Source organism: Carcharodon carcharias, chromosome 5 (assembly GCF_017639515.1).
Source record: "Carcharodon carcharias isolate sCarCar2 chromosome 5, sCarCar2.pri, whole genome shotgun sequence".
Taxonomy (NCBI): Eukaryota; Metazoa; Chordata; class Chondrichthyes; order Lamniformes; family Lamnidae; genus Carcharodon; species Carcharodon carcharias.
In genome coordinates this window covers 200,152,214-200,164,130 of record NC_054471.1, presented here as the reverse complement: position 1 = coordinate 200,164,130, position 11,917 = coordinate 200,152,214, and the positions used below count along the sequence as shown (strand labels likewise).

Sequence of the window (11,917 nt, the reverse complement as noted above, 5' to 3'; positions counted from 1 at the left end):
TTCTTTACAATATTGCATAACGTGCCCATTGCAATAGTAGTAGAAGCATTCAGTTCTTTTAAATTGTCATTCATTTGTTGGCTGTCTGGTTCCAATTCTGCTATTATGAATATTGTTTTTAATCTGTTAAGCCATTGCTTTTTGCTGGTCTGTTAATGGCAGCTGTTTCCTGCCTTTCCACGGAGCCCTGCAATACTGCACAATTCCTAGCCAGTGCCTGACCACGCTTTTCATTGCGAGCGCCAACTCCTTTGCTGAAATACAAATTTGTCTCAGACAGCAACGTTTTTCAAATTTGTTAATCCCACACACTAATCGGTCTCTTTACATGTCGTTATTCGACATCCCAAACTCATAGTGCTCTGTCAGTTGTTTTAAGGCTGCTACATAGCAAGTGACTGTCTCTCCAGGGGTGCAACATCTCAAATTGAATTCAAAACACTGCGTTGTTACCGAGGGAAGTGGCCTTTCACTAGATTCACCAACTTAAAGCTCTTGGAATCTGGAGCGTTGGGTGCTGATAGACTACGAATTAGGTCGTATGTTTTACTGCCATATCGATAAGAGGATCGCCCACTTCTCCTCTTCCCCCAATATGTCGTTGGCCAAAAAGAAAAATGCAAGGCATTCAATATGTGACCAGTCATCGGTGGTCTGATCAAACGGTTCGATGTGGCCAAAATGTGGCATACTGGAGGGCAACGACTACGGTGAGGGGTTACAATTGTAAAGTACTTACAATCGGCCTGCAGGACATGGCTAATTTAGTATAGGTGAGTTTTTGTGGCTTTCCTTGTTGTCATTGACTGGCAGTGTTTTGCCTCGTCGCCAGGTGTTATATTTTGCTATGGGGTCACTTTCCTTGTGAACTGACTGCACGCTTACCTGTCGGCAGGTGAGTCGATTACAACATACTGCAGACGCAGAGACCAAAATGAAATGAAGCACATGTTATTTATTTACATAAACAACAGAGTATTAAGAGGATGTGTGCCTCTCCAGCCAGACACTACTCGAGACTAATATTAACATGGTAGCTTGTGCCAGACAGCGATTGGGTCTTGCAGTCATTTGGTCAATCTGCTCACATTCTTGCAGCATCGGCGGAGAAGAAAAGAGTTGACGTTTCAAGTCCTCATGACCCTTCAACAGAACTAGGTGAATCAAACTGGTACCAGCTTATATTTCACCCCTTCCTTGGATTCACCTAGTTCTGTTGAAGGGTCACGAGGACTCGAAACGTCAACTCTTTTCTTCTCCGACAATGCTGCCAGACCTGCTGAATTTTTCCAGGTAATTCTGTTTTTGTTTTGGATTTAGAGCATCCGCAGTTTTTTGTTTTTGTTTTTATTTTTGCTCACGTTCTTTACACTTCAGATTACCATGTAGCTGTTTGATGAAAGTTCATTGAACTGAAACATTAACTCTACTTTTATCTCCACAGATGCTGCTTGATCCATCATAAGGTCAGAAGTGGGGATGTTCGCTGATGATTGCACAATGTTCAGCACCATTCATGACTCCTCAGATACTGAAGCAGTCCATGTCCAAATGCAGCAAGACCTGGACAATATCCAGGCTTGGGCTGACAAGTGGCAAGTAACATTCACACCACACAAGTGCCAGGCAATGACCATCTCCAACAAGACAGGATCCAACCATCGCCCCTTGATATTCAATGGCATTACCATCACTGAATCCCCCATTCCCATTACCAACATCCTGGGGGTTATCATTGACGAGAAACTGAACTGGGCTAGCCATGTAAATACTGTGGCTACAAGAGCAGGACATGGCTAGGCATTGTGCGATGAGTAACTCACCTCCTGACTCCTCAAAGCCTGTCCACCATCTACAAGGCACAAGTCAAGAGTGTGATAGAATACTCCCCACTTGCCTGGATGAGTGCAGCTCCCACAACACTAAAGAAGCTTGACACTGTCCAGGACAAAGCAGCCTGCTTGATTGGCACCACATCCACAAACATTCACACCCACCATGCACAGTAGCAGCAGTGTGTACCATCTACAAGATGCACTGCAGGAACTCAACAAGCCTCCTTATACAGCACCTTCCAAACCCACAACCACTACCATCTAGAACAACAAAGGCAGCAGATAGATGGGAACACCACCACCTGGAAGTTCCCCTCCAAGTCACTCACATCCTGACTTGGAATTATATTGCCATTCCTTCACTGTCGCTGGGTCAAAGTCCTGGAAGTGCCTTCCTAACAGCACTGTGGGTGTACCTACACCACATGGACTGCAGCGCTTCATGAAGGCAGCTCACCATCACCTTCTCAAGGGCAACTAGGGATGGGCAATAAATGATGGCCCAGCTAGCAAAGCCCACATCCCATGAATGAATTAAAAAAAAAATCTGCTGAGTATTTCCAGCATTTTCTGTTTTTTATCTCTGCATACTTACACACAAACAGGAGAGGGAACACATCCTGAGTGGGGCACGGCCATAGTGGGTGTTGGCAATTTGGTGTAAAGCAGGAATTCGGTGCATAGGGGACGAGGTGCTCTTTGCATTTTTTCCTTGCTATCCAACTTCTTAAAGCTTCAGAGCGTGGGTCTTGCCCTGCCGCAGCAGTAGAGGATACAAGGGAAAGGAATCACTGGTAAGTAGTGGGTGAGGTATTTACTACTTTAATCACTTATACTTTAAGGTCTTTTTGTGGTTTACGGTTTGTATATTCTACAGTAATGAGGATCAGGAAAGAAGGGCCCGAGAGTAATTGACTTAAAAGGTTTAATTTAAAGGGATAAGTCATGGCAGGAGAGCTCAAAGCCATGGTGTGCTCCCCGTGCTCCATGTGGGAAGCCGGGGACATTTCCAGTGCCCGGGACCAGCATGTGTGCAGGAAGTGTGTCCAGCTGCAGCTCCTGGAAGCTCGGGTTTCAGAGCTGGAACGGCGACTGGGGACACTGTGGAGCATGCGGGAGTCTGAGAGCATCGTGGATAGCACGTTTAGAGAGGTGGTCACACTGCAGATGAAGGCACTTGTGGAAGGAAGGGAATGGGTGACCGCCAGGCAGTCCAAGAGGTAGTTCAAGAGTCCCCTGAGGTCCCACTCGCAAATCGTTATTCCGTTTTGGAGACTGATGAGGGAGCTGGTTCCTCCAGGGAGTGCAGACAGAACCAAGCTTCTGGCACCATAAGCAGCCTGTCTGTACAGGAAGGGAGGAAGAGAGGAAGAGCAATAGTAATAGGGGATTCTATAGTCAGGGGAGCAGATAGGTGCTACTGTGGCCATCAACGTGACTCCGGGGTGGTGCGTTGCCTCCCTGGTGCCAGGGTCCAGGATGTCACTGAACAGCTGCGGGGCATCCTGAAGGGGGAGGGTGAAAAGGTAGAAGTCATGGTATATGTTGGTACTAATAACAAAGGTGGAAAGAGGGATGAGGTCTTGCATCAAGAATTCAGTGAGTTAGGCAGTAGACTAAAAAGCAAGACCTCTCGGGTTGTAATCTCTGGATTACTCCCAATGCCAAGTGCTAGCAAGCTCAGGAAAAGGAGAATAGCGCAGATGAATACGTGGCTTAAGAGTTGGTGCAGGAGGGAGGGTTTTAGATTCCTGGAACACTGTGACCGTTTCTGGGGAAGGTGCACAAGTGGGACGGTCTACATTTGAACCAGAGCAGGACTAACATCCTTGCGGGCATGTTTGCTAGTGCTGTTGGGAGGAGTTTAAACTAATTTGGCAGGGGGAGGGGACACAGAACGTGAGCAGAATAGGGACACATCACAATACAGTAAAACAATAAAGTCAGAGGGAGTACAGCTGCAATAGGCTTCAAGGGAGTAAGGCAAGGCTGGATGGCCTCTGCTCTAATGCCAGGAGTATTACAGGTAAAACAGATGAGTTAAGGGTGAGGATTGACATGTGGAATTGTGATATAGTAGCCATCACTGAGATGTGGTTGAGGGAAGGGCAAGATTGGCAGCTCAACATTCTGGGATATAGAATCTTAAGGCAAGATAGGGAATGGGGTAAAAGAGGAGGAGGCGTTGCATTATTAGTTAAGGTGTCAGTTACTGCAGTAAGGAGAGATGATATCTTGGAGGGGGCATCGAATGAAGCTTTGTGGATAGAGCTTAGGAATAAAAAAGGGGCAGCCACATTGTTAGGTGTTTATTATAAACCCCCAGATAGTTAGTGGGAAATTGAGGAGCAAATATGTGCACAATTTGTGGAGGTGTGTAAAAACAATAACAATAGGGTAATTATATTAGGTGATTTCAACTTTCCCAACATTAATTGAGATAGACATAGTGTTAAGGGCTTGGATGAAGTGGATTTATTGAAAAGTGTACAGGAGAACTTTTTAGGTCAATATGTAGAGGGTCCAACAAAGGACGGTGCATTGCTGGACCTAATTCTGGGGAATGAAGCCGGACAGATGGCTGAGGTAGTGGTGGGGGAGCATTTTAGTGATAACAACCACAACGTGGTACAGTTTAAGTTTGCTATGGACAAAGAAATCGACAAGTTGCAAAAACATGTTTTGAATTCCGGGAGAGTGGATTTTAGTAAAATAAAGCAAGATATGGCCAAGGTAGACTGGGAACAGTTACTTGTGGGGAAATCTGCAGAGGAACAGTGGGGGGTGTTCAAAAAGGAAATGGGGACGGTACAGGCTCAACATGTCCCCTCTAGGGTGATAGGAAGGAGTAACAAGCCCAGAGAACCATGGATGATCAGAGGTATTCAGGTTACGATGAGAAGGAAAAGAGAGGCTTTTAGCAGGTACAAGGGAAGCAAATCAGCGGAGGCATTAGTGGAGTACAGAAAGTGCAGGATGGAGCTTAAGAAAGCAATTAGGAGAACAAAGAGGGGATATGAGAAAGCTCTGGCTGGTAAAAGTGGGGAAAATCCCAAGATATTTTATAAGTATATCAATGTGAAAAGGATAACCATGGAAAGAGTAGGGCCCATAAGGGACCAAGCTGGTAATCTATGGGTGGAGCCAGAGGACATCGCTAGAGTGTTGAATGAATACCACATCCGTCTTCACCCAAGAGAATGTGGATGAATGTATAGAACTCAGGGAGACAGACTACGAGGTTCTTGAGCAAATTGATAGAGAGTGACAAGGTATTGGAGGTGTTGGCAGGCTTAAAAGTGGACAAATCTCCAGGTCCAGATGATTTGTGTCCCAGAATGCTGAGGGAGGCAAGGGATATCGCAGGGGCTCTGACCCAAATGTTTAATTCCTCTCTGGCCACGGGGGAGGTGCCAGAGGATTGGAGAACAGCTAATGTAGTTCTGCTATTTAACAAGGGTTGTAGAGATAAGCCAGGGAACTACAGGCTAGTGAGTCTCACTTCATTCGTAGGGAAACTATTGGAGAAAGTTCTGAAGGAGAGTATCTATCTCCAATTGGAGAGGCAAGGTTTGATCAGGGATAGTCAGCATGGCTTTGTCAGAGGGAGGTCATGCCTAACAAACTTGATTGAATTTTTTGAGGAGGTGACCAGGTGTGTAGATGAGGGGAGTGCAGTTGATGTAGTTTATATGGATTTCAGCAAAGCCTTTGACAAGATCCCACATGGGAGACTTATAAAGAAGGCAAATGCACATGGGATACAGGGTAATTTGATAAGGTGGATTCAAAATTGGCTTAGTTGTAGGAGGCAGAGGGTGATGACAGAAGGATGCTTTAGTGACGGGAAGCCAGTGTCCAGTGGCGTACCACAGGGATCTGTACTGGGTCCCCTATTATTCATCATTTATATAAAACGACATAGATGACTATGGGGGGGCAGGTTTAGAATTAGTAAGTTTGTGGATGACACAAAGATTGGCTGGGTGGTTAACAGTGAGGTTGAGTGTCTTGGGCTACAGGAAGATATAGATGGGGATGGTCAAATGGGCAGATAAGTGGCAGATGGAATTTAACCCTGAAAAGCATGAGATGATAGATGAAAGAGTAATTTGACAAGGAAGTATTCAATGAACAGCATGACACTAGGAAGTTCTGAGGAACAAAGGGACCTTGGTGTGTGTGTCCATAGATCTCTGAAGGCGGAGGGGCATGTTAGTGGAGTGGTGAAAAAGGCATATGGGACACTTGCCTTTATCATTCGAGGCACAGATTACCAAAGTAGGGAGGTCATGTTGGAGTTGTATAGAACCTTGGTGAGGCCACAGCTGGAGTACTGTGTGCAGTTCTGGTCGCCACATTATAGGAAGGATGTGATTGCACTGGAGGAGGTGCAGAGGAGATTCAGCAGGATGTTGCCTGGGATGAAACATTTAAGTTATGAAGAGAGGTTGGAGAGACTTGGGTTGTTTTCGTTGGAGCAGAGAAGACTGAGGGGCGACCTGATCGAGGTGTACAAGATTATGAGGGGCATGGACAGGGTGGATAGGGAGCAGCTGTTCCCCTTAGTTGAAGGGTCAGTCACAAGGGGACATAAATTCAAGGTGAGGGGCAGGAGGTTTAGGGGGGGATGTGAGGAAAAACCTTTTTTACCCAGAGGGTGGTGACGGTCTGGAATGCGCTGCCTGGGAGGGTGGTGGAGGCGGGTTGCCTCACATCCTTTAAAAAGTACCTGGATGAGCACTTGGCACGTCATAACATTCAAGGCTATGGGCCAAGTGCTGGTAAATGGGATTAGGTAGGTAGGTCAGGTGTTTCCCATGTGTCGGTGCAGACTCGATGGGCCGAAGGGCCTCTTCTGCACTGTGTGATTCTGAATCTTCAGGATTTTCCCACAACAGTAACAGCACTCTAACTGCTTTAAAACGCTTTGGGTCTTCTTGAGGTCGGGAGAAAGGCACTTTACAAATACAAGTTATTTCTCTCCTTGTGTAGAAAACACAGGGTGAGAGAGTAACGCGGCCTCCAAATCCTCACCCTTTAAAAATAAAAGCAGCATTTTCACATTTCAGGTATTGCCATCTGTAACTAGGTGCTGCATTTAGACAGTTAGGATATACTAACCAAAGTGCAACTGGGCCGCACACGGAGCGGGGCGGAGGAACGAGGAGGCCGCACACGGAGCGGGGCGGAGGAACGAGGAGGCCGCATTGCCCCCGTTTCACCGCCACCTCCTCCCAGCTTCAGCCGGAGGCCGGCGGGAGACCCGCGCATGCGCACTCACCACCCCGCCCGGGCCCGGGCCCGGGCCTGCGCAGGCGCCTCGTTAAGTTGGAGCCCGAGGGATGCGACTGGTTTATAACGCGCGGAGCTGAAAAACCGGCGTATTTGTGCCGAAGACGTTGTCGTCAGTTGGAGCCCGCGGTCGCCGGGGACGGGGACGGGGACGAGGATGGCGATGCTGGCGGAGCGTGAGTGTGGGTGGGACGGACAGGGACGGGGACGCGCGAGCGGCCGCGCGCCGCTCTGGAACCTTCCCCCGGAGCACGTGGAGCGGCGGTTGGTCCGCCCGGGCCCTGGGACTGCAACAGGGGGAAAAACATGCATTTATATAGCATCTTTCTCAACCCGCACCCCTCCCCCCCCTCCCCCCCCCCCTCCTCCTCCCCCTCCCCCCCGGGGGTGCCCCCAAAGCACTTTACAGCCCAAGTGAAGTACTTTTTTTTTTAGTCCCTGTCTTGATGTGGCAGCCAATTTGCGCACAGGAAGATCCCACCCAAAGCCAAACGCTGCGGATGCTGGAATTCTGAAATAAGAACAGAAGGTGCCGGAAAAGCTCAGCAGGTCTGACAGCATCTGCGGAGCGAGAAACAAGGATGACGTTTGGAGCCCGCGTGACTTCTTCACAGCTAAAGAGACGTAGAAATAGGATCCATTTTGTACCGTTGAAAAGGGGGGTGGAGCAGAATAGAGGAGGTCGGGGGGAGGCGGGAGACAAAGGGTGTCTTGGACACAGGACAAAGAGCACAAGCAGCAACCTGACAGTTTTTGTGCTGTTGATTAACGGGGTAAGTATTGGCCAGGGACGCCGGCGATAACTTCTGTCTGCTCCCCCCTCTTCAAAATAGTGCCATGGAATGTTTTACATCCGCCTGAGAAAGGCAGACAGGGCCTCGGTTTAACATCGCATCGAAAAGACAGCACCTCTGACAGTGTAGCACTCTCATAGCACTTGATTTTTGTGCTGGAGTCCTCGAACCAGCTGACCTTAAACTGAGCCCCAGCTAATTCTGACAAATGTGTTATAAACTAATCTTTAATCACTGGTATAAGGGACACTTTTAGCACAATCTCATTACAATTATCAGCTGTGGCTCAGTTGGTAGTACTCGTGTCTCTGAGTTGTAAGGTTCTAGGTTCAAGTCGCACTTGCGGCTTGAGCACAGAAATCAAGGCTGACACTTCAGTGCAGTACTGAGAGAGTGTTGCAGTACCAGAGATACCATCTTTTGGGTGAAGCCACATATGCTTGCTTGAGTGTGCAAAAGATTCCATGACACTGTTTCGAAGAAGAACATGGGAATTGTCCCCGGTGTCCTGTCTGATATTTATCCCTCAAACAACATTGCAAGAAACAGAATATCTGCTCATTATCACATTGCTGATTGTGCACCGGTTGTTTGCTGCATTACAACAGTAAATATGCTTCAAAAGCACTTCATTGGTTGTAAAGTGCTTTGAGACATCCAGTGATTGTGAAAAGCTGTATATAACTGCAAGTCCTTTCTTTGAAACAGCTGTACTTTTCCAGTTTTACGTGCATTGTTCTACCTTGCACCCTTGTTCAATTATACCATTGTTATTGAATGTTCAGCTTACCGTGCAAACTGACGATATTTATCTCAGAAGTAAAGTTATAAAATTGACTGCTTTGATGTGGTACAGGGCAATATCAAGGAGGCTGTTTCGGAATTGTGTTAATCCATCACTATGGCGATCTTTTTAAACCCCCAATTTTAAACTTGCAATGATGATAAGGAACTAAGCTTCTTTGAACATTAAATGTTTAACTGTCTGCTTGATTTAGTTTGGTTGGGTATGAGAGCACAGTGGTTATGTTGTTATTGTCACGTGTGCCCTGCTGGAATGCAGGTCCTTGGCTCATTGTCTGCTGATGTTTCACCCTGAGCCATTTTCCTGGCAGGTTTTGTCAGTGATGGTTTGCCATTGCTTTCCACTCTTAGCGGCAGGAGGCAGGTCTCAAGCCTACCTCAGCTGTAGTGGAAATTGAACTTTTGCTGCTGGTGTTAATGTGAAGAAACGCACTCAGACGTCTAGCCAATTGAGCTAACTTGCAGCACAACTAGGGAGTAGTTATGTAGAGATAGTGCTTCTACCTAGGGAATTATCACATTAACGTTACAGTGCAGAAGGAGGCCATCTGGCCCATTGAGTTTGCGATGACTCTGAAAGAGCATTCCACCTAGTCCCACTCCCCTGACTTATCCCCGTAACCTTGTACATTCTCTCTTTTTAGGTAGCAACCCAACTCCGTTTTGAATACCTCGATCGAATTTGCCTCCACCACTCTTTCAGGAAGTTTGTTCCAGACTCCAACCACCCTCTGGGTGAAACATTTTTTCCTCACATCACATTTACACCTTTTGCTAATTATTTTAAATCTGTGCCCTCTATTTCTTGATGTACTCTTGAGTGGGAATAGTTTCTCACTATTTACCCTGTCCATACCCCTCAGGATCTTGAATACCTCTATCAGGTCTTCTCTCAGCTGCCTTTTCTCCAATGAAACAGTCCCAACCTCTCCAATCTATGGTAATGCCATTGCATTTTGTTACTACTGGCCTAGGCATTAGCAAGTGTCAAGACTTACTTATACTGAAAAAATATAACCACTGTCACCAGTAAGATGAATCATTTCAGAACTGAATGAAGGGGTTAAAGGGTTAATTGACTCTGATACCCCAAATTCCAACATTGATGTAGAACCACATGTAAAGCTCTCTGCTGCCAGTTGTGTGACACTGTTCATTATAGCTAAGTTAAAAGAAGAAATATGAAATTAAAACAGAAAACCCACAGCAAGCATGTCAACATTTGAAGAGAGAAAAGAGATGTACATTATGAACTATGCAAAATAATTTTCCTCTGACATCCTCCTCTTTCTAACCTCTGCCTCCCAACCCATTTCTCCTCTTCTCCCATTCCCTCATCCTCCAACTTCCCATTTATTTCCTTTTTTGACTTGTGCTTGGTCTTGACTCCCTGTGTAGATTAATGCAGGGAGTGGGACTTGTGTCTCTAATGTATGCATTTGCAATCACTGTGTGAGGTAGTGAAACCATAATGTTATATCAGCCATTTGTTATTAGCAGGGAATAGAATTCACTGTACCAGATGACAATTGTTTTGTTTGTAGCCCGTAGAAGGCAGAAGTGGTCTGTGGATCCAAGGAACAGCACCTGGAGCAACGATGAATCCAGGTTTGGGCAGAAGATGTTGGAAAAAATGGGGTGGTCAAAAGGAAAGGTGAATACTATACAGCTAACATTGAGTGAGATGTATGAATTATGAGTAACTAGTCTGCTTTTAATTACCTTATGTTTAAAAATTTGTGCTATAGTCATCCGCCATCTCTGTTACAAATGTGGTTCCTGGCCTATGCTAAGTTAGCTGATCTCAACTGAGGCAGTGGTATTGGTGTTACAGCATCTATGAGTTCAGGAGTAAATATCATAGAAGGATACTGCATAGCAGGAGGTCATTTGGCCATTTTCCCGAAGCCGACCTATTCATTTAGTCCCATTTCCTTGCCCTATCCCCACTACCTTGCCAGTTTTTCACCTTCAAGTGTTACAATTTCTTTTTGAAAGTTATTGTTGAACCTGTTTCCACCACCATTTCAGGAAGTGCATTTCTGATCATCAGAACTTGCTGCGAGAAAATGTTTCTCCCCATGTTGCCTCTAGTTCTTTTGCCTTAAATCTCTGTCTTCTGATCACTGACCCTTCTGCCACTGGATAGGGCATCTCCTGATTTACTCTATCAAAACTTTTTATGATTTTGAACATCTCTATTAAACCTCTTCTTAACCTTCTCTGCGCTAAAGAGAACAACTCCAGCTTCTCCAGTTTCTTCATATAACTGAAATCCATCATTCCTGGCACCATTCTATTTAAAAAAAAACAATATATTGTGGATATTGGAAACTGAAATAAGAATAAAAAAATGCTGGAATTACTCAGCAGGTCTGGCAGTATCTACAAAGAAAAGAGTTAACGTTTCAGGCCGATGACCTATTATCTGAATTGGAAGACATTAGAGCTGTATCAGGTTTTAAGTAAGTACAGAGGTGGGGGTGGTGGTTGAAGGGTGGGAAGGAAAGAAGAAAATGGGAGGTCCGTGATAGGGTGGAAGGTAGGAGTGCTTAAGAAACAAAAGCATGATAATCTTTTAAATGAAACCAATTAAACTAAATCAACAAAATTGGGATAAATCAGGCACAGCCCCTAATTCAGGTCAGCTGTAAAACCAAGGACAAAATTAAAAGCATGATGGTGCAAGACAACAGGGGATGGTAATGGAACAAGGAAAGAAGCAAAAGATGGGCCTAGAGTAGGTGTAAATGACAACGGCAGAATCATTACCAGTAGCTGCTTCCCACAAAATTGGGATCTGAAATGATTAAAATTCATGGTAAATCTGGAAAACTGTAAAGTGCCTAATCAAAAGAGGTGCATTTCCTCAAGCTTCCATTGGGTTTTGTATCATTCTAGTAAATTTCCTTTGCTTCATCTCTGCCTTCTTCCTGAAGCATTAAGCATGATTCCCCAACTGGGGCCTAAACAGCTGTTTCTAAAGGTTTAGCATAATCTCCTTGCTTTTGTTCACTGTGCTACTGTTTAAATCAGTTCCCATTTGCTTTTTTTTTTAACAGCTTTCCAACTTGCCCTGTCATCTTTAAAGATTAATGTACATACACCCAAGTCTCTCTTTCTGTATTTCTTTTGAACTTGTACAAGTTAGCCTATATTGCTTCTACCCATTAATCCTACCAAAATGCA

The 11,917-nt window shown here is 45.5% G+C and overlaps 1 protein-coding gene across 1 annotated transcript in view; it reads left to right on the top strand.

Annotated features, from left to right (window-relative positions):
• The first annotated feature begins 7,103 nt into the window (after positions 1-7,103).
• pinx1 (PIN2 (TERF1) interacting telomerase inhibitor 1) overlaps positions 7,104-11,917 on the top strand; it is a 128,339-nt gene continuing 123,525 nt past the window's right edge. The window contains exons 1-2 of the mRNA XM_041187817.1: positions 7,104-7,306; positions 10,273-10,382. Coding sequence (XP_041043751.1) covers positions 7,288-7,306; positions 10,273-10,382 — 129 coding nt within the window. The 5' untranslated portion in view covers positions 7,104-7,287. The remainder of the gene's footprint in view (positions 7,307-10,272; positions 10,383-11,917) is intronic.